This window comes from Oncorhynchus keta, chromosome 26, assembly GCF_023373465.1.
Source record: "Oncorhynchus keta strain PuntledgeMale-10-30-2019 chromosome 26, Oket_V2, whole genome shotgun sequence".
Lineage (NCBI taxonomy): Eukaryota > Metazoa > Chordata > Actinopteri > Salmoniformes > Salmonidae > Oncorhynchus > Oncorhynchus keta.
In genome coordinates, this window is record NC_068446.1 from 27,348,341 (window position 1) to 27,370,673 (window position 22,333).

The window sequence follows — 22,333 nt, forward strand, 5'->3', positions numbered from 1 at the left end:
ACATCTGGTGAAATGGCAGAGCACCAAATTCAAATTAAATTATTAGAAATATGTAACTTTCATACAATCACAAGTGCAATACACCAAATTAAAACTTTACTTCTTGTTAATCCAGCCACCGTGTCAGATTTCAAAAAGGCTTTACGGCGTAAGGAAACCATGCTATTATCTGAGGACAGCACCTCATCAAACAAACACAGACAATCATATTTCATCCCGCCAGGCGCGACAAAAAACTCAGAAATAACTATATAATTCATGCCTTACCTTTGAAGAGCATCTTCTGTTGGCACTACAATATATCCCATAAACATCACAAATGGTCCTTTTGTTCGATAAATTCTGTCGTTATATCTCCAAAATGTCAATTTATTTGGCACGTTTGATCCAGAAAAACACCGGTTCCAACTCGCCCGACATGACTACAGATTATCTAATAAATTACCTGTAAATTACCTAATCCAACTTCTGAATGTAAATAATATATACAAATTAAAGATGGGATAAACTGCGTTCAATAGCGGATAAAAACAAAGCGGAGCGCCCCGACCACAACAGTACACTAGACACAACCCTCATTCTAAACAACCCTACTTCTTCATTACACAAAGGAAAAACATCAACCAATTTCTAAAGACTGTTGACATCCAGTGGAAGTGATAGGAACTGCAAGCAAGTGCCTTGTAAATCTAGATCCACATAGAAAAACTATTGAAAACATTGTCACCTCAACAAAAAAATTCTGTATGGTTTGTCCTCGGGGTTTCGCCTGCCAAATAAGTTCTGTTATACTCAGACATTATTCAAACAGTTCTAGAAACTTCAGAGTGTTTTCTATCGAAATCTGGTAATAATATGCATATCCTAGCTTCTGGGCCTGAGTAGCAGGCAGTTTACTTTGGGCATGCTTTTCATCCGGACGTGAAAATACCGCCCCCTAGCCTAGAGAGGTTAACAAGGCACACCTGTTAATTGAAATGCATTCCAGGTGACTACCTCATAAAGCTGGTTGAGAGAATGTCAAGAGTGCGCAAAGCTGTCATCATGGCAAAAAGTATTTTTGTTTGTTTAATACATGATTCCATATGTGTTATTTCATAGTTTTGATGTCTTCACTATTATTCTACAATGTAGAAAAACCCCTGAATGAGTAGGTGTCCAGTTTGGCTGGTACTGTATGTATGAGGCCACTGTGTTCCTTCGAAAAGTATTAAGACCCCTTGACTTTTTCCACATTTTGTTACGTTACAGCCTTATTCTAAAATGGATTAAATCGTTTTTTCCCCCTCAAGCTACACACCATACCCCATAATGACAAAGCAAAAACAGGTTTAGACATTTTTTGCTAATTTATAAAAAATAAAAACTGAAGTATTACATTTACATAAGTATTCAGAACCTTTACTCAGTACTTTGTTGAAGCACCTTTTGCAGCGATTACAGTGTCTTTTCACATCTTGGCACAACTGTATTTGGGGAGTTTCTCCCATTCTTCTCTGCAGATCCTCTCAAGCTCTGACAAATTGGATGGAGAGCGTCGCTGCACAACTATTTGCAGGTCTCTCAAGAGATGTTCGATCAAATTCAAGTCCGGGCTCTGGCTGGGCTACTCAAGGACTTTTAGAGAATTGTCCCGAAGCCACTCCTGCGTTGTCTTGGCTGTGTGCTTAAGGTATTTGTCCTGTTGGAAGGTGAACCTTCACCCCAGTCTGAGGTCCTGAGCGCTCTGGAGCAGGTTTTCATCAAGAATCTCTCTGTACTTTGCTCTGTTCATCTTTCCCTCTATCCTGACTAGCCTCCCAGTCCCTGCCTCTGATAAACATCCTCAAAGCATAATGCTGCCACCACCATGCTTCACCGTAGGGATAGCGCCAGGTTTCCTCCAGATGTGACGCTTGGTATTCAGGCCAAAGAGTTCAATATTGGTTTCATCAGACCAGTGAATATTGTTTCTCATGGTTTGAGAGTCTTTAGGTGCCCTTTTGGCAAACTCCAAGCAGGCTGTCATGCGCCTTTTTACAGAGGAGTTGCTTCCATCTGACCTCTCTAACATTAAGGCCTGATTGTTGGAGAGATGGTTGTCCTTCTGGAAGGGTCTCCCATCTCCAGAGGAACTATGGAACTCTGTCAGAGTGGCCATCGGGTTCTTGGTCACCTCCTTGACCAAGGCCCTTCTCCCCCTGATTGCTCAGTTTGGCCAGGCGGCCAGCTCTAGGAAGAGTCTTGGTGGTTCCAAACTTCTTCCATTTAAGAATGATGGAGGCCACTGTGTTCTTTGGGACCTTCAATGTTGCAGAATTGTTTTGGTACCCTTCCCCAGATCTGTGTCTCGACACAATCCTGTCTCGGAGCTCTACGGACAATTCATTCGACCTCATGGCTTGGTTTTTGGTCTGACATGCACTTTCAACTGTGGGATCTTATATATCCAAATCATGTCCAATCAATTGAATTTACCACAGGTGGACTCCAATCAAGTTGTAGATGGATGCTCAATGTAAACAGCATGTATCTGAGCTCCATTTCGAGTCTCATAGCAAAGGGACAAACTTTTCACTTTGTCATTAAACGGTATTGTGTGTAGATTGCTGAGGAAAATATTTTATTTAATCCATCATTTCAATGTATTTAATGTAACAAATGTGGAAAGTCAAGGGGTCTTAATGCTTTCTGTGTGTGTGTGTGTGTGTGTGTGTGTGTGTGTGTGTGTGTGTGTGTGTGTGTGTGTGTGTGTGTGTGTGTGTGTGTGTGTGTGTGTGTGTGTGTGTGTGTGTGTGTGTGTAAAAAACTGCCAAAATAAGTATGTTTGAAAGCAGTTGTTTCCACACAGTTCTGGTTCTAAGTTAATTAAGCAATGAACGTCCCATCATGCTTAGGGTCATGTATAAAAAGTATTTTGGCTGGCATGGCTGGAAGAGATCTCAGGGACTTTGAAAGAGTGGTCTCAAAGGAGCATAGGGGGTTTAAAGGGGTGTGTGTCTCAGTCACCAGATCTCAACCCAATTTAACACTTAACACTGGAGTGGTGCCTGAGACAGCGTTTTCCATCAACAATACACCAAATGATGGTATTTCTCGTGGAAGAATTGTCACATCCCTCCAATTGAATTCCAGCACTTGTAAAATCTATGCCAAGGTGCATTGAAGCTGTTCTGTCCTAATGCACTATTAAGACACTTTATGTTGGCGTTTCCTATATTTTGGCAGTTACCTGTATATATACAGCATGCATTTTCACTAAAGTGTGGTAGTATTTTCAGGCTGATGAATTTTGGTGGTTAGCGTCATGTGGCGTTGGCAGATTGAAGCTCATTGTGGCTGTGTTAATGTAATTTCTCTCTGATTGCCTCCTCCCTCTCTTCCCTCCTCCTTTTCCCCAGCTCCATGGTGATCAGGGACCTGACCCTGCGTAGTGCCGCTAGTTTCGGCTCCTTCCATCTCATCAGGCTGCTCTACGACGAGTACATGTTCTACCTGGTGGAGCACCGCGTCGCCCAGGCAACTGGAGAGACGCCCATCGCTGTCATGGGAGAGGTGAGTGGGTAGCCTTTCATGTACCAGTTTCCTTGAGCTATCCTGTGGAACTCCTGCAAAAGTCTGTGAAATAATTATGCATATTTTATCGCACACCAGGTTGTATGGTGAGTTTCTGGTTATGAGGTAAATGGCTTGTTGACAGCATGTAAATCTGTATTAGCCCATTACTAATATAATTTCTCCTTTCTTCTGAAACACAGTTCAGTGACCTAAACTCAATGTTGCCCATGCTCATGGATAAAGGTTGGTCTACTCTCCCTGGCTCCTAGTGTTTGACTTGCTGTCCCCTATGTGTCTCAATGTGGAATCAATTTAGAACTTACCTTTTTGTTAACCTCTGTTCCTATCTCAGACCCGTCCTTCTCAGACGACATGAGTGACATGGGCAGTGACGAGGGCCGGGGGCCCAACGAACCGACCGTGAAAAGGGAGAGGATCGAAATCAACCACTCGCTGCAGGAGATCTGAGACCAGATGAGGCCCGTGACCCTCTCAGGAGCCCTGCTGAAGCTCTGGCCTCTCCTGGTCCTGTCAGCACACTAAGAGCCGGTAGCCCAGCCTGCTACACAGCGAGTGTGTTCAGTGTATATAGAGAAGAGCAGCAGGCTCAGCCCCTACCCAACCACTCCTCCTAGTTAGTGTATTTAAAGGGGGACTCTTTATCCCAGGGAAAACAATGAATGCTCACCAAGTGGGTCTGGTTTGACCTGACAGAGGTATACAGTTCAGATTTCTGTTTTTTAACTGTGAATAAGAATGACTTTGTGCATTACCTATGTTGGATACATGTAACTTTGTATGAGTGGTGTGTTTCTTATCCTTTATTAGCTGTGCCATAGTGTAATTCCAGTGCCTTAGATGCTAACTCTTTAACCACCACTACTACAGATGTCTATCTCCTCCCTCAGCTGTGCCTCTACCGCACTATGAATGTATTGTTTCAAAACCTCAGACATTCTAAAGCACCTTTAAACCTGTAGGTGTAATAGGATTATTCTATACGTGTTGCCTCAACGCACATTGATGCAACCAACTGACCCAAAGGACTTGTCCCTCCCACCAGCGCGGCCACTCGTGGCTCTGTCAATAGGGCCTGATGCAGAGAAAGTCCCGAGTCTCATTGTTGATGGGATGGCAGGGACCTCTAACACCCTGGCCGTATGAGATGATTAGTTACCTCCTCCTTTTCTATGCTCTGCTCTGCTTTGTTCTTATGAGGCAACTATAAAAGAGTAGCCACTGTTAACTCTACCAACTCCCCAATACTCAAGTAACCTTCTCCATGTGTGTATATATATATATATATATATCACTTTTCATCCAAATTGTAACTATTCTATGATGCCATTTGGCATCAACTCAATTTCAGGATGCACACAATGCTGGTCTCATTGATCCATGATCCATAGATGTCACACCCCAGAGTCTAGGACAAGCCAGTTGCATCTATATTGATGAGACCTTTAGATTTATGTTTTAAGGACTGAAATGAGAGTGGTGAACTGTGTTCAGGAAACCACCAGATTGTATGTATATATATGATGATCTACCTTCTGGGTTAACTGGAGCTGTCTGGCATCCATTTTGTGGAGCCGTATGTCTGGCCCAAACTGGGCCATGCCGAATTTCTTAAGGGATGTAATATAGTATGTATTTAGCAAAACGTGAAAGAGCGTTGGACCTCCGAAGCCAAAACCCTTAAAAGGAAACTCCTAATTGCATCTGTTCAGTTCAACTGATGCTCTGAGTTCAGATAGTGTGGCTCACCCCCTTAATGGTACCGTTACTCAAATGGACTCGTTCCATTTTGATTGGAGGGGGAAATATTCAGAATATCCTGATCCATATTTAGTTTAATGCTCGATATATGAAAGTGTAAACGGCTCGAGCCGGTTTCTCTAAAGATGATTTACATATTATATAGCCGTACAATTGTGCTGTACTGATTGTGCGAAACCAACAAACTGTTAAACATTCATACATAAATATATTTCTTAATATGATGTAGAAAATGTGTTTATTAATGGCCTTTTGAGTTCACATGGGGCTGGATCACACCGGTATTGTGGAAAATTGAAATTGAAAGGCAACGTTCGAAGACTGCATTCATGGTAAACGGAAATTACCTTTACATTTTTAAACACGGATCTTCCGCAATACGGATTGAATCCAGCACTTGATCTTTCCCCAATAATTTCTCTTCCCATACTGTACCGTTTGTGCTTTTAAAAGGGGATGTCCTCCTTGCTTTGATTATTTAGTGGCTGGGACTGATGTGTGTGACGCAGACGTTTTGTCTTGTTTTGATCATTTTCTATGTCTTATGGTCAACACAACAATATTTAACTGTAACAGTGTTGATATTTGCCCAATTAACCGTCAGTCACGTGTCCATATTGAGAGAATCTCCATTTCTATTTATGAATAAATATAACTGATTTAATTACTGATTGACATTAACCCCCCCCCACAGAGTTTGTAGTAGCTATAGAATCCTGAGCTCTTTGTAACTCGTGCCTGTCACAGTACTTTGCCTTTTAAGTGCTTTGGAAAGTAATTTCTACGTGAACTTTAATGTTTTTTGTAATGCTGTTTAGACTTTTGGCTGAGGATTATTTTTTATTGAACTAAATCTGGTTCTTCTTACAAGTATATTGAACCCTTATTTTTATGTATTTTTAAACATTCTTGACTACACTTTACCTAGCTTGAGGGCATACAGTCTGTAACAAACTGCATAGTTCAACTGTATTTTGTACTGATCAATGTGTAATAAATTGGTGGAAACCATCTGTTTTTGGCCACGTTCATTTATTAATTAAATGTGTATATTTTGGAAAAACAGCTTTATTAACATTTTTCAATGAGTCTTCCTGGCCAATGAAGTGTTAAGACTGTTATCACTGACAATGATTCAGTCTATGTGCAGAAATATTCCTTATATTTACATTAAATTCAAGTTTCCATGGAAATTCTGTTCAAGCCATTATGTTAGCAGTATGTTTATATTCATACACACAATTCTCTCCCATAAAGCAAACTTCTTACATCCATTTTTCAAACTCCTGATATAAAAAGGCACACAGAACACAATGCAAACACAACAAACAAGATTCAATACAAGAAGAAAAGATGGGTACACTCCCCTGGGAAAGGGCGAGGATTGCGTGTACAATTCAGAGCTGAAAAAGAAAAGGCTAGGTCCGAAAACGAGCTTGATCCTTTTTAGCGGCAAGGTCAGCATACACATGTTAAGTGCACATTCTCCTCCAAAACCAGGAGAATGAGTGAGCACGGTGTCTGGTCCCAATGTCAACCCCATCCCAGTCCGTCTGTCCTCTACCTCCTGGGGAAGGAGGTCAGTATGGCCCAGAGGGCTAAAAGTGCAATGTGTACTCCAGGAACTCCTATTGCTCCTCACAAGGAGCAGCCTGCCATGTACTTCCCTGCCAAGGAAACACAAAGATGTGGTGAAACACACAATTTTAAAAATTCCATACAATCTTTTGTCAAATTCCAAGGCCCACACACTATCTTATTGGCCAGGCTTAGTAACATATGGTGTTACTGTACCTGTGGCAAATCTCTTCTTGACCAGGGACATACGGTAGTGACTGCCCACCAGCTCCACATCCATGCCCGACAGAGAGGCCCCGGAGCCCACAAACTGGACTGCCAGGCTGGGGGGAGGTCCACGAGGAACCTCCAGGCATTGCCAGCTGGCACACAGAGTACCAGAGCCTGGAACAACCAACAATTGACACATTCTTCAGTTCCCTTCCACTAACAGGAGCAAGTTAATAACACTGGCTTGTTATTTTTTTTAAAGGCACTTTTCCCACTAGCACTGACTGAGAAATACTTTGTTGATGGAAAATCTACTTTGTACGATTGTGATTTCGTCTCACTGAGCCATCTTAAGATGAATGCACTAATTAGAAGTTGCTCTGGATAAGAGCGTCTGCTTAATGACTAAAATGTTTTTAAAAATGATAATCCCTGCCAATTCTCCTTTATATTATCACTGACCCATCTTCCACTCAGGCTCAGCTTTCATATGCTAATCTTGGGTGGCACTCAATGCAATTATGTAGTCAAGGGCCAGACTTGGAAAAAACAACTTTATACTGCATTTATATTTCCTTAACCATCATTTATATCGCTAGAATAGGACTGATATGTGGCCATTGAGTGAGATGGGTGTGGATGTACTGTAGACAGACAAGTAACCTTTGCTGTGGTTGGTAGGGGAGAGGTTGGGTAGTTTCCACAGTAGCTGTCGTTCCTCAGCATTCCTGGGAAGGCAGACAAAGGGTCAGTGGGGCCAACCCAGTTCCCACTTCTCTCTTCCTCCCCCTCTTTCCCAGTCTGTCCTCACCTTCTCCTTGACCTTCAGTCCGTCCTTTCTCCTACTTTCACTATACCTCTATCCCTCCGCCCACCATACATCCCCCTTTCATTCCCTCCTCCCACTCACCAGGAGGCTGGGGGCTGGCATTGCAGGTCTGTTGCTGTGTGGTCGAGGGGCAGCAGCACCTGCACAGCAGTGAGCTGGGTGGAGGGGGCGGTGGCCGGGCAGCAGTGGTAGTCCAGTGCTACACGGGTCACCGTGCCACTACGCTGGCACTCTGCTGACAGCAGGAGGGGAGCACGACCAGGGTCCTGGGACGACACCTGAGAGGAACAGAGTTGGGAGAGGTTGTTGATGCTGTCATTTGGAAGACGAGGGAAAATGTGTATCTTGAAGAATACTTTTGTGTAACTTCAGATGACAGAAGGTAAGAGAATACCACTGTACTTCATCAGTCACCTGGTATTTGAGTAGGGCCACGTTATAGTAGGAGGCCAGGGGGTTGAGCTCAGCCTCTCTCTGCAGGTAAAGGTTCAGTGCCTGCATGTTGAACCAGAAGTCCCTGGTGTCTGGGTCACTCTGAGAGGGGTCACTGGAGAATAACACAAACCGAAGAATGAGACATATCTAGATCTTACCATGTGTTGTTTAGTAATAAAAACCAATGTGTGTGCATCTTCGGGGCAAAACAGACTGGGTTGGCTTCGAATCATAGGATTATTGACAACATGTAAACTATATTTCTCAAACACATTTTCACAATAAGCACTTTGTTACAGTTGTTAGTTAGCTAATTTTAGCTATAATGTCAGATGTGGTTAAAGCAAAAATACCTCAAAAAAAGGCATCGAGAACCAGATAAACTATCTGAAACAAGCCACCTATGATTCCAAACATGGCAGCGTCTTGTCATTGTTGCTAGCTATCAGATCATTCAGAATCATAACACAGCCTTCTACCCTTGCGATGTGCGCGCATAATTTGTGTGACATTGTCACGCAACCTGTCTATATTTCATAACCTCACAACCAATCCCATAGCTTATATTAAGCTACCTGTAAAGCAGCTTCTGATTGGGCAGAAAGTGGTTAACCCGGGAGATGTTGACCAATCGAAAGCTGAGGACCGGGGCGTTTGGGTTAGCAGTGAAGATACGAGTGATTCCAGCAGGAAAAGACATGGTGAGATCTCCTGTGATCTTCACCAGACAGCTGGAGAAGAGAAACATACACACTTAGCTTTCAGCAGGCCTGTGTATAATAGGTAATAACACTGGACCTGGTGTACAGAGGGCTTATGTATGCTGACCGGTTGTGTTGTCCACCTTTGAAGTAAGCATTGATGTATTCTGTGATGGCTGCAGCCACAGGCCATAACTCTTGGGTGCTCAGGGAGATCGGGCTCGGTCCGCGAGACAGATGCACTGTGGGAAAAAAAAGCTATGTTTATGACAAGTTCAAGGCACAATGTCCTTATTCATAAGTGCTTTATGCTATTGAGTATCTTTTAAAAAACGGTTTTAAAAAGTGTTGTGTTCAGACTAACTGTGTAGGGGCGCATGGTCTTGGTTCAGATGTGAGAGGGGTGAAGGCTGCCCACCTCTGGCAGGGCTGGGGGCGCGTGTCTGTGCCCCCCACTCACTGGGGCTGGAGGAGGAGGACGAGGTGAGGTCTGGGCTGGGTTCCGGCTGGGGAGACGAGCACACTGACCTGGACTGAAGACACACAGGAAAAAGTAAGCAGTTACAGTAAGTAGTTGTCTACAGGCTTATAGCTGTAAAATGCACAGATCTGGGAGACCAGACCAGAGCTTCTGTAGTCCGGTTGATTTTCCTGAAGACACTCACTCTCTCACAGCCACTCAGTCTGCCTGAGGACCTCTTGGCTCTGGCTGGTCTGGGAGGGGCTGCCACCAGCAGCTCTGCACTGTCCTGCCTGAAGCTTTGCTTCGAACCTAGAGGAACATTACCAATATTACAACCTGTAAGACAAGAGGAAGTTGTCTAAAAGACAGTGTGGGGTTTGGAATAGAGTCAAATATAGTTGTCATTTGGGAAAATATATTTAGAAAATCCAATCTCGTGCATAGACATCTGAGGCCAGTAGTGTAGTGTTCAACATTCATACCCTTGTGTGAGCCCATGTTGCAGGGCGGCTGTGATGTGTTCAGGTCCAGGCAGTTCTGGTCTTTATCAGTAGAAAAGCACAGGTCCTCCTGTGGCCCAGAATGCCGTGTGAGAGGCAGGCCGCTCCTGCGTGGCTCGCTTTCGCTGCGTGACTCACGGTGCTTCCTCCCTCCCTCCCGGACCACTCCACCCAGGGCCAGAGACCCAGCCGAGGTCCCCTCACTGAAGGGGTTGTGGACAGAGTTCCAGTGCACCAGCTCCTTCTTAGGATGGGATAAGGGGAGGGAGTTTGAGTTGGGGGTCAGCCTACTACTGCTGACGATGTGGGTCAGGATCCCTGTCGCGGCAGCTAAGGCTGACTGGTGGGTGGGGCTGCCAATCATAGTGATGGCGAATGGGTCGTCAGGTGATTCTGGGGGCGGGGCACTACGGTCTCGTTTCCGGTCCCTGTCCTTGCGAGAGCAGGAGGAGGGGGTGGGAAGGGTTTTACTGTCACTGAGGGAGCTGGAGAACGGGTCGCCCTGTACTGCTATCCCCCTTCCGTCTCTGGAGGGGCGCGGGCGTGGAGGGGCCCAGGCATCAGGGGGGGGCAGGGTCTCCTGGGTGACGGTCCTCTCGAAGGCAGCCAGAAAGGGGTCTTCAGGAGGGATGTGTTTACAGCTCCACAGGGCCGGGTCCAGCTCTGGAGGGGCTAAGGACTGGGAGAAGGCCGGGAAGCAGAGGGATGAGGGGTCCATGTCTGGAGGGGGGCGGGAGGATCGTGGAGCAGCTGCCCAGATACTGGCAGGGTTGTCCTGGGGGTGGGGGCTACGTTCCGGGGAGGGGTCTCTAAAGACAGTGAGGAAGGGGTCTTCTGGCCTGCCCAGTCCTGCTGGTTCTTTACTCTGACCTGCCGATGGCCACGCTGCCCAACCAGCCGGCTCAGGGGAGGGGCCTCGGGGCTGATGGGAAGGTGAGTCCAGCCCTGAGTCCTCTACGTTCTCAGGAGAGGAGGAGTCAGAGGAGAAGGCAGCATCTGGAGGGAACAAGGGGAGACGATTATTCTACTACCTAAAACTGTATGTATCACACATAAGATCAGGCGTTTTCACTGACTGGAAAAACTTCTGTCCCTATCATCATAATACTTTAAACCGTATTTACATTCAGAAGCACCAAAGACACTCTCTGCTCTCTGTAGCTGATCTCTACCAGCAAAGCTTTTTGATTTGAAGGCAGACTCCAGAGGAGGTCCAAAGAGACTGTCCGAGCCTGACGCAGTAGAACTCAACCTAGAGAGTGGGTGAGAGACAGATGAAATGAGAAAGAGAAAGAGACAGTGAGGGAGCAAGAGAGGGAGATAATCCGTCACCAGGAGCGAATAAAAAGCAAAGCCAGAGGTAATGTCAGGTGATGCAGTACTGTCATCAGATCTCCTGCTGGCTTCTTCTCCCACAGCCTCTCTCCACCTCACAGCTATGTACGACAGAGAGAGGGGAGGACTGGAGTGTGACTGACATTCACTCACCTACTGGGATCTGGACTGGAGGTGGATCTGCATAGGCCATCCTGCTCTCCCTCTGCAAAAGACACATACACACACTTAGTGAAGTTTAATTTGGGACTGCTCCCCAATCAGGGAGAGATGTGATTAGCTAGAGTGCTGATGGAGGGCAGCCGTAAGGGAATACCCATTACCTTCCATAAAGATAAATACCAGCTATTAGCCTGGCTTCTCTAAGCAACATCAGAACAGCGCTAAACGCTATGGTTTTAATCAAGGCACTCATCATTAATCCAGTCTGCTCATTTCCCCCACAAATAGCCTCCTACTGTAGCATCACAGGCTGCTACTCCCTCACTAATAAACCATGTTCCAGACAGACCTGAGGCGTGACAAATAGACAGTGTCATTCAGCCAAGGTCAGCCACCTTGACGATTTATCACTGGACGGATACGCACTGTTAAGCTTATCCAGAAGCAACGCGGTAAATCACATTCACATCACTGGGAGTAACATTTCTATTTATTTTATTTAACTAGGCAAGTCAGTTAAGAACAAATTCTTATTTACAATGACGGCCTACCCCAGCCAAACCTTCCCCTACCTCGGACGATGCTGGGCCAATTGTGCGCCGCCCTATGAGACTCCAGATCACGGCCGGTTGTGATACAGCCTGGATTAAAGAGGCTGCATCACTAACATTAAAGGTGGAGTAATAGTATGCTATGCATGAATACCATATGAAACAAACAGTTATGACCTACCACTGATAGAATATAGGGAAATTATCAAGTACATGGTAAGGGGCAGAAACAGTGGAGAGAGAGTGTACTACTGACGCTGCAGAAACAGTGGAGAGAGAGAGAGAGAGTGTACTACTGACGCTGCAGAAACAGTGGAGAGAGAGAGAGAGTGTACTACTGACGCTGCAGAAACAGTGGAGAGAGTGTACTACTGACGCTGCAGAAACAGTGGAGAGAGTGTACTACTGACGCTGCAGAATCAGTGGAGAGTGTACTACTGACGCTGCAGAAACAGTGGAGAAAGTGTACTACTAACGCTGCAGAATCAGTGGAGAGAGTGTACTACTGACGCTGCAGAATCAGTGGAGAGTGTACTACTGACGCTGCAGAAACAGTGGAGAAAGTGTACTACCGACGCTGCAGAAACAGTGGAGAGAGAGAGTGTACTACCGACGCTGCAGAAACAGTGGAGAGAGGGAGAGTGTACTACTGACGCTGCAGAAACAGTGGAGAGAGAGAGAGAGTGTACTACTGACGCTGCAGAAACAGTGGAGAGAGAGAGAGAGAGAGTGTACTACTGAAGCTGCAGAAACAGTGGAGAGAGTGTACTACTGACGCTGCAGAAACAGTGGAGAGAGTGTACGACTGACGCTGCAGAAACAGTGGAGAGAGAGAGAGAGTACTACTGACGCTGCAGAAACAGTGGAGAGAGTGTACGACTGACGCTGCAGAAACAGTGGAGAGAGAGAGAGAGAGAGTACTACTGACGCTGCAGAAACAGTGGAGAGAGAGAGAGAGAGAGTACTACTGTACTACTGACGCTGCAGAAACAGTGGAGAGAGAGAGTGTACTACTGACGCTGCAGAAACAGTGGAGAGAGAGAGAGTACTACCGACGCTGCAGAAACAGTGGAGAGAGAGAGAGAGAGAGAGAGAGAGAGAGAGAGAGAGAGTACTACTGACGCTGCAGAAACAGTGGAGAGAGAGAGAGAGAGAGAGAGAGAGAGAGAGAGAGAGTACTACTGACGCTGCAGAAACAGTGGAGAGAGAGAGAGAGAGTACTACTGACGCTGCAGAAACAGTGGAGAAAGAGAGAGAGAGAGAGAGAGAGAGTACTACTGACGCTGCAGAAACAGTGGAGAGAGAGAGAGAGTACTACTGACGCTGCAGAAACAGTGGAGAGAGAGAGAGTACTACCGACGCTGCAGAAACAGTGGAGAGAGAGAGAGTGTACTACCGACGCTGCAGAAACAGTGGAGAGAGAGAGAGTGTACTACCGACGCTGCAGAAACAGTGGAGAGAGAGAGTACTACCGACGCTGCAGAAACAGTGGAGAGAGAGAGTACTACTGACGCTGCAGAAACAGTGGAGAGAGAGAGAGAGAGAGAGAGAGAGTACTACTGACGCTGCAGAAACAGTGGAGAGAGAGAGAGAGAGAGAACTACTGACGCTGCAGAAACAGTGGAGAGAGAGAGAGAGCTGCAGAAACAGAGTACTACTGACGCTGCAGAAACAGTGGAGAGAGAGAGAGAGAGAGAGAGCAGAAACTACTGACGCTGCAGAAACAGTGGAGAGAGAGAGAGATACTACTGACGCTGCAGAAACAGTGGAGAGAGAGAGAGAGAGACGACTGACGCTGCAGAAACAGTGGAGAGAGAGAGTATACTACTGAGCTGCAGAAACAGTGGAGAGAGAGAGAGAGTACGACTGACGCTGCAGAAACAGTGGAGAGAGAGAGAGAGAGAGAGAGAGAGCTACTACTGACGCTGCAGAAACAGTGGAGAGAGAGAGAGAGAGAGAGAGAGAGAGAGTACTACTGACGCTGCAGAAACAGTGGAGAGAGAGAGAGAGAGAGAGAGTACTACTGACGCTGCAGAAACAGTGGAGAGAGAGAGAGAGAGAGAGAGAGTACTACTGACGCTGCAGAAACAGTGGAGAGAGAGAGAGAGTGTACTACTGACGCTGCAGAAACAGTGGCGAGAGAGAGAGAGAGAGTGTACTACTGACGCTGCAGAAACAGTGGAGAGAGAGAGAGTGTACTACTGACGCTGCAGAAACAGTGGAGAGAGAGAGTGTACTACTGACGCTGCAGAAACAGTGGAGAGAGAGAGAGTGTACTACTGACGCTGCAGAAACAGTGGAGAGAGAGAGAGAGAGTGTACTACTGACGCTGCAGAAACAGTGGAGAGAGAGAGAGAGAGTGTACTACTGACGCTGCAGAAACAGTGGAGAGAGAGAGAGTGTACTACTGACGCTGCAGAAACAGTGGAGAGAGAGAGAGAGTGAACTACTGACGCTGCAGAAACAGTGGAGAGAGAGTGTACTACTGACGCTGCAGAAACAGTGGAGAGAGAGTGCTAACTACTTACCCCTGTGGGTGGCGCCCTCTCCCTCCCCCTCTGAACGTCCTGTAGTACTGCTGTTTCCTGTGGAGAGGACAAGGGGAGTCAGAGTACCACGCACACAGAGAAATGCGTAAAACATACAGACAGAGACAGACAGAAACCCAGCTATTTTTAACAAGATGCCGGTTTTAATGGAACTTACTGGAGAGATGACGTTTGATTGACACCTGGAACGAGAGAGAGCAGAGTTGTTAATTACACTGTCTGGGGATATCTAAACAATGTAGACCGTTTACAACCTGCTGTTATTGCAACAACGTGGAGAAACAATAGCAGGGAGAATAAACATGGCTTAATAAACAGATGAGCATTTCTGAGCTTCTCTTTTCAGAAATCTTAAGACTTTTGATACCACACCATGTGAAAATCCGCAAACACATTTCATCCCTAGCCTCCCCTCTGGTCCTGTACCCTCTCCTTCCCCCGTCATACCCCTCTGTTGGGGGGCAGTGTGAGTGCCCCCACGGTGGCCTTCAGCTCCATCTCTGTAGCAGCAGAGTTGCTGCTGCTGCCCACCGGACGGATCTGGATGTGGAACTTCTTGGGCTCCTCGTCGTCAAAGTCAGAGTCGCTGGAGTAGAAGTTGTCCTCCATCGAGCAGCGTGCAGACAGAGAGTCAAGGAAAAGTGACCTGACGGAGGGTGGACAGTGGATTGACTAAAATGGACGGGGAAGAGCCTTATGCTTTGGACAACTTTGGGAGTGTCAGGGTTTCCTTTGTCCAGCCTCATTCACTGATAATGGACTGGAGCTGGACTAGGGACAGAGAGAGCATTTCAGTCTATTTAAATGTCTCTCAGGGGGCAGGGAGACTTAATGTTCTACTCATCTCATAAGAGACCGTCTAGACTGCTTTATAAAGATAGAATACTCACTTACAGTGGCAGGAAGCCTTGTTTTCATTATGAAGATAAAGAGGTCTGTCCAAGGGAATTTTTACTCCAATACAGTAGAGACAGCCTCTCGTCTGATAGACAGTGTTACTGCAAAGGATATCATTCTGATTGACGTCTGCTCGGATTACAAACCCCTCCTCATCCACCTCTAGGGGAGAGTTCTGTGTGCAGAATAGAGAATACCCATGTTGGATACAAACATAAATACTTTCTCCTATTGATTGATAAGCTTAAAGTGCCATAACAACCCTTCAACCTATGATGTTGTCATCAGGAGATCACTTTAGGAGCAGTGTGAAAACTAGAACCTGCATAAACGGAGGATCTCAGTTTGCTTCATGTGAGGAGTTTGAAATGATGTATACTTTTACCTTTGATACTTAAGTATATTTAAAACAAAATACTTTTACTCAAGTAGTATTTCACTGTATTTTTACTTGAGTCATTTTCTATTAAGGTATCTTTACTTTTACTCAAGTATGACAATTGGGGACTTTTTCCACCACTGGTCAAAATAATAAAAATAGACCAAACACTGCCAGACACACCATTGTCACACATGATTACTCTCCCTTGCTCAAACACACGCACAGACTGTACAGTCAGTCACACGCACAGACTGTACAGTCAGTCACACGCACAGACTGTACAGTCAGTCACACGCACAGACTGTACAGTCAGTCACACGCACAGACTGTACAGTCAGTCACACGCACAGACTGTACAGTCAGACACACGCACAGACTGTACAGTCAGACACACGCACAGACTGTACAGTCAGACACACGCACAGACTGTACAGACAGACACACGCACAGACTGTACAGACAGACACACGCACAGACTGTACAGACAGACACACGCACAGACTGTACAGACAGACACACGCACAGACTGTACAGACAGACACACGCACAGACTGTACAGACAGACACACGCACAGACTGTACAGACAGACACACGCACAGACTGTACAGACAGACACACGCACAGACTGTACAGACAGACACACGCACAGACTGTACAGACAGACACACGCACAGACTGTACAGTCAGACACACGCACAGACTGTACAGACACACACACACACACGCACAGACTGTACAGTCAGACACGCGCACAGACTGTACAGACAGACAGACACAGACTGTACAGACAGACACAGACTGTACAGACGCACACACACACACAGACTGTACAGGTACAGACGCGCACACACACAGACTGTACAGACACACACACACACAGACTGTACAGTTACAGACACACACACACACACAGACTGTACAGAAAAAAACACACACAGACTGTACAGACAAACACACACACAGACAAACACACACACAGACTGTACAGACAAACACACACACACAGACTGTACAGACAAACACACACACAGACTGTACAGACAAACACACACACAGACAAACACACACACAGACAAACAAACACACACAGACTGTACAGACAAACACACACACACAGACTGTACAGACAAACACACACACACAGACTGTACAGACAAACACACACACACACAGACTGTACAGACAAACACACACACACACAGACTGTACAGACAAACACACACACACACACAGACTGTACAGACAAACACACACACACACAGACTGTACAGACAAACACACACACACAGACTGTACAGACAAACACACACACACAGACTGTACAGACAAACACACAGACTGTACAGACTGTACAGACAAACACACAGACTGTACAGACTGTACAGACAAACACACAGACTGTACAGACTGTACAGACAAACACACACACACAGACTGTACAGACAAACACACAGACAAACACAGACTGTACAGACAAGACAAACACACAGACTGTACAGACTGTACAGACAAACACACAGACTGTACAGACTGTACAGACAAACACACAGACTGTACAGACTGTACAGACAAACACACAGACTGTACAGACTGTACAGACAAACACACAGACTGTACAGACTGTACAGACAAACACACAGACTGTACAGACTGTACAGACAGACACACAGACTGTACAGACTGTACAGACAAAGAGACTGTACAGACAAAGAGACTGTACAGACAAAGAGACTGTACAGACAAAGAGACTGTACAGACAAAGAGACTGTACAGACAAACACACAGACTGTGCAGACAAACAGACTGTACAGACAAACACACAGACTGTACAGACACACACAGCATTGATGTGTGTGTACAGTACGTTGGCGGCGGGGCACAGTGATATGCTGTTTAATTCACCACCAGGGATGTACAACTGATAATGGAAGAACGGCCATTGATTTGATGGTTTTTGAGCCACTGTGAATTAGCATATACTCACTGGTGTCTCCGTCACAGCTGAATCCCTGCAAAAAGAAACAAAGATGAATTTGGCTAAATGACAAGATAGTATCACAGATGGAGCTGACAAAAGAAAGTGAGGGTAATTGGGATTTATCATCTGCGTGTACGTGACGACATCGCTCCAGTAATTTCCATTTATCTCGGCTTCTTGGTAAAAATAGCGGGGTTTCTGTCTCGGTCTGTGTTGTAAGCACACATGTCTGTGTGTGTGTGTGTGTGTGTGTGTGTGTGCTCACGTTGAGTCTGGCTCTTTGTCCCTCTTGCCCAGTCCAGGAATCCTGAAGGCTTTTCCTCGACTCTTCTTACTCCCCTCTGGTACTAAAGCTGTCATGTACTCCTCAAACCCCACCAGGGCTGCCACATATAGGGACACACCACAGTAGGGACACACCACAGTGAGGACAAATCGGACACACGCTCACGCGTACACATGCTGGGATCAAACCATCTGTTTATGCTGTTTGTGTGGTGTACCTGGTTTGTCTTTGCCTGTGCCCTTCTGCTCTGCAAACCTCTGGATGAGGTTATCTATGCCGATGTTCTCCACGTTCTGTTTGAACTCCTCATGGACCTGAACAGAGGAGAGAGGGGCTCGTTGCAGTCAGAGAAGAGATAGGGGTTTGGACTGGAGAGTTTGTTGTGGATGTGCTCGGTGTGTGGAGTTTGACTGTGGTTCAGTTTGAGTGTAGAAGGAGACAACCCCTCAAAGAGGTCAGTTAAATCCCTCCAGACAGGCTCTCCTGGCCTGGGTCAGTGTCTGGGTGACCTACCTGTCCCACCTGGACGTGGGTGTCCTCTATGGAGTGGGAGTATCCTTTGATTAGCTGTTTCATCTGCCTCAGGTGTGCCTCCTCGATGTCCTGGAACTTCTGTACAGAGGACAGGAACACAACAGTGTTCAGACACCAAGATGGGTCCTAATTACAGCAAACTACCGCAAAGCACAACAAAATGCTACTCAAACTTCCCCAAAGCACAACAAAATGCTACTCAAAATACCCCAAAGCACAACAAAATGCTACTCAAACTTCCCCAAAGCACAACAAAATGCTACTCAAAATACCCCAAAGCACAACAAAATGCTACTCAAACTTCCCCAAAGCACAACAAAATGCTACTCAAACTTCCCCAAAGCACAACAAAATGCTACTCAAACTTCCCCAAAGCACAACAAAATGCTACTCAAAATACCCACAAAGCACTGGCGCAAACTACCGCAAAGCACAACAAAATGCTACTAAAAATACCACAAAGCACAACAAGATACTACTCAAAATACCCACAAAAGACTGGCGCAAACTTCCCCAAAGCACAACAAAATGCTACTCAAACTTCCCCAAAGCACAACAAAATGCTACTCAAAATACCCCAGAGCACAACAAAATGCTACTCAAACTTCCCCAAAGCACAACAAGATGCTACTCAAAATACCCCAAAGCACAACAAAATGCTACTCAAAATACCCCAAAGCACAACAAAATGCTACTCAAAATACCCCAAAGCACAACAAAATGCTACTCAAACTTCCCCAAAGCACAACAAAATGCTACTCAAACTTCCCCAAAGCACAACAAAATGCTACTCAAACTTCCCCACAACAAAATGCTACTTCCCCAACAAACAAAATGCTACTCAAAATACCCCAAAGCACAACAAAATGCTACTCAAAATACCCACAAAACACTGGCGCAAACTACCGCAAAGCACAACAAAATGCTACTAAAAATACCCCAAAGCACAACAAAATGCTACTCAAAATACCCACAAAACACTGGCGCAAACTACCGCAAAGCACAACAAAATGCTACTCAAACTTCCCCAAAGCACAACAAAATGCTACTCAAAATACCCCAGAGCACAACAAAATGCTACTCAAACTTCCCCAAAGCACAACAAGATGCTACTCAAAATACCCCAAAGCACAACAAAATGCTACTCAAAATACCCCAAAGCACAACAAAATGCTACTCAAAATACCCCAAAGCACAACAAAATGCTACTCAAACTTCCCCAAAGCACAACAAAATGCTACTCAAAATACCCCAAAGCACAACAAAATGCTACTCAAAATACCCACAAAACACTGGCGCAAACTACCGCAAAGCACAACAAAATGCTACTAAAAATACCCCAAAGCACAACAAAATGCTACTCAAAATACCCACAAAACACTGGCGCAAACTACCGCAAAGCACAACAAAATGCTACTAAAAATACCCCAAAGCACAACAAAATGCTACTAAAAATACCCCAAAGCACAACAAAATGCTACTCAAAAAAAAAAGTCAGAGAACCCAAAGTCAAAGACCAGAGGCAACTGTACAGGAAGAGAACCAGGTACAGACCAGAGGCAACTGTACAGGAAGAGAACCAGGTACAGACCAGAGGCAACTGTACAGGAAGAGAACCAGGTACAGACCAGAGGCAACTGTACAGGAAGAGAACCAGGTACAGACCAGAGGCAACTGTACAGGAAGAGAACCAGGTACAGACCAGAGGCAACTGTACAGGAAGAGAACCAGGTACAGACCAGAGGCAACTGTACAGGAAGAGAACCAGGTACAGACCAGAGGCAACTGTACAGGAAGAGAACCAGGTACAGACCAGAGGCAACTGTACAGGAAGAGAACCAGGTACAGACCAGAGGCAACTGTACAGGAAGAGAACCAGGTACAGACCAGAGGCAACTGTACAGGAAGAGAACCACGTACAGACCAGAGCAGTGGAGTATAATAGAGGTCCCATCCAAGGTAATAACCAGGTACTAATCACAACACTGCATGTGGGCTAGAGAAATAGCTTCAAAGAACAGGCCATTTCACCCATCATGCTCTGGGCTGTAGTCTTCATGAAATCCCCCCGAGCTCTCTCCTCCTCACTCATTATCAGGGACAGATCTCCCATTAGCTATTAACAGGTAATTGGTCACCAGGATTCCAGTCATCATTTAAAAACCAAATATAGCACCGTTCATTGGATTTGTTGAGGGTTTCCTTGGAAACTGTGCAGGTAGCCATGGAGACGTGTTCATTGTGAACAAAAACGATTTGTTAATTTAAGGCAACCCCAGGATTGAGTGTGTCTAAGTAACCCGCCCCAGGCCCAGTGGACTGACTGACCTGGGCTGATTCGCTCATCTTCTGCTCGAAGTCTCCTCCCACGCGGTTATACTTCTCTATACACACAGCAAACGACTCTGCAGATTTCTTAGACTTCATCTCCGCCTAGTGAGAGAGAGGGGAGGATTATAGACTTCCGCCTAGTGAGAGAGAGGGGATGATTCTAGACTTCCTCCTAGTGAGAGAGAGAGGGGATGATTATAGACTTCCTCCTAGTGAGAGAGAGAGAGGGGATGATTATAGACTTCCTCCTAGTGAGAGAGAGAGGGGATGATTATAGACTTCCACCTAGTGAGAGAGAGGGGATGATTCTAGACTTCCTCCTAGTGAGAGAGAGGGGATGATTCTAGACTTCCTCCTAGTGAGAGAGAGAGGGGATGATTATAGACTTCCTCCTAGTGAGAGAGAGAGAGAGGGGATGATTATAGACTTCCACCTAGTGAGAGAGAGGGGATGATTATAGACTTCCTCCTAGTGAGAGAGAGGGGATGATTATAGACTTCCTCCTAGTGAGAGAGAGAGAGAGAGAGAGGGGATGATTATAGACTTCCTCCTAGTGAGAGAGAGAGGGGATGATTATAGACTTCCTCCTAGTGAGAGAGAGAGGGGATGATTATAGACTTCCTCCTAGTGAGAGAGAGAGGGGATGATTATAGACTTCCTCCTAGTGAGAGAGAGAGGGGATGATTATAGACTTCCTCCTAGTGAGAGAGAGAGGGGATGATTATAGACTTCCTCCTAGTGAGAGAGAGAGGGATGATTATAGACTTCCTCCTAGTGAGAGAGAGAGGGGATGATTATAGACTTCCTCCTAGTGAGAGAGAGAGGGGATGATTATAGACTTCCTCCTAGTGAGAGAGAGAGGGGATGATTATAGACTTCCTCCAGCCATTACTGGAACCTTTATTCATCCTGGTGAGTCATCATTGTGAACAAATGATCTGCTATAATAATCACAACCTTGTTCAACTGTCTCTTATTCAGTGTACTTTCAGCAACTACTCATTAACGTAAGGCACCCTGTGCTCATATAACAGTGTATACAGCTATACTGTATTATACGGAATGTGTTCATTGATGCCTAATGACAGACCTTCTCCAGTTCTTTCTGGGGAGCTCCCTCTTTCCTCAGTCGGTCCAGCTCAATACACTTAGCGTGGTATCCCTCCCTGAACTTCTGGAGGTGACCACTCTGCACCTGGACGGCCTGAACAGCGTCCAGGGTCCCCACCTGCTCCTCCTTGGTCTGTGAGAAACACACCATGCACATATTATTAAAATGCTCATTATATATTTAA

The 22,333-nt window shown here is 45.7% G+C and overlaps 2 protein-coding genes across 7 annotated transcripts in view; one reads left to right on the forward strand and one right to left on the reverse strand.

The window, feature by feature from the left end:
- Positions 1-6,327, forward strand: part of LOC118359186 (DNA-binding protein RFX2) — a 64,724-nt gene extending 58,397 nt beyond the window's left edge. For all 3 annotated transcript variants that reach the window (XM_035737529.2, XM_035737526.2, XM_052480477.1), the window contains 3 exons: positions 3,381-3,534; positions 3,738-3,780; positions 3,890-6,327. In XM_035737529.2, the coding sequence (XP_035593422.1) occupies positions 3,381-3,534; positions 3,738-3,780; positions 3,890-4,005 (313 nt within the window). In that variant the 3' untranslated portion in view covers positions 4,006-6,327. The remainder of the gene's footprint in view (positions 1-3,380; positions 3,535-3,737; positions 3,781-3,889) is intronic.
- A 28-nt stretch (positions 6,328-6,355) lies between these two features.
- Positions 6,356-22,333, reverse strand: part of LOC118359187 (F-BAR domain only protein 1-like) — a 45,177-nt gene continuing 29,199 nt past the window's right edge. For 2 of the 4 annotated variants that reach the window (XM_052480473.1, XM_052480474.1), the window contains exons 6-27: positions 22,129-22,281; positions 21,036-21,140; positions 18,687-18,785; positions 18,391-18,487; positions 18,153-18,270; positions 17,894-17,918; positions 15,641-15,701; positions 15,077-15,246; positions 14,787-14,811; positions 14,609-14,665; positions 11,521-11,572; positions 11,157-11,284; positions 10,015-11,028; positions 9,735-9,868; positions 9,434-9,602; positions 9,197-9,311; positions 8,944-9,099; positions 8,348-8,480; positions 8,015-8,211; positions 7,768-7,832; positions 7,111-7,278; positions 6,356-6,983 (exon numbers count right to left, since the gene is read on the reverse strand). In XM_052480473.1, the coding sequence (XP_052336433.1) occupies positions 6,955-6,983; positions 7,111-7,278; positions 7,768-7,832; positions 8,015-8,211; positions 8,348-8,480; positions 8,944-9,099; positions 9,197-9,311; positions 9,434-9,602; positions 9,735-9,868; positions 10,015-11,028; positions 11,157-11,284; positions 11,521-11,572; positions 14,609-14,665; positions 14,787-14,811; positions 15,077-15,246; positions 15,641-15,701; positions 17,894-17,918; positions 18,153-18,270; positions 18,391-18,487; positions 18,687-18,785; positions 21,036-21,140; positions 22,129-22,281 (3,270 nt within the window). In that variant the 3' untranslated portion in view covers positions 6,356-6,954. The remainder of the gene's footprint in view (positions 6,984-7,110; positions 7,279-7,767; positions 7,833-8,014; positions 8,212-8,347; positions 8,481-8,943; positions 9,100-9,196; positions 9,312-9,433; positions 9,603-9,734; positions 9,869-10,014; positions 11,029-11,156; positions 11,285-11,520; positions 11,573-14,608; positions 14,666-14,786; positions 14,812-15,076; positions 15,247-15,640; positions 15,702-17,893; positions 17,919-18,152; positions 18,271-18,390; positions 18,488-18,686; positions 18,786-21,035; positions 21,141-22,128; positions 22,282-22,333) is intronic. The other 2 variants (XM_052480475.1, XM_052480476.1) reach the window with 2 other exon arrangements.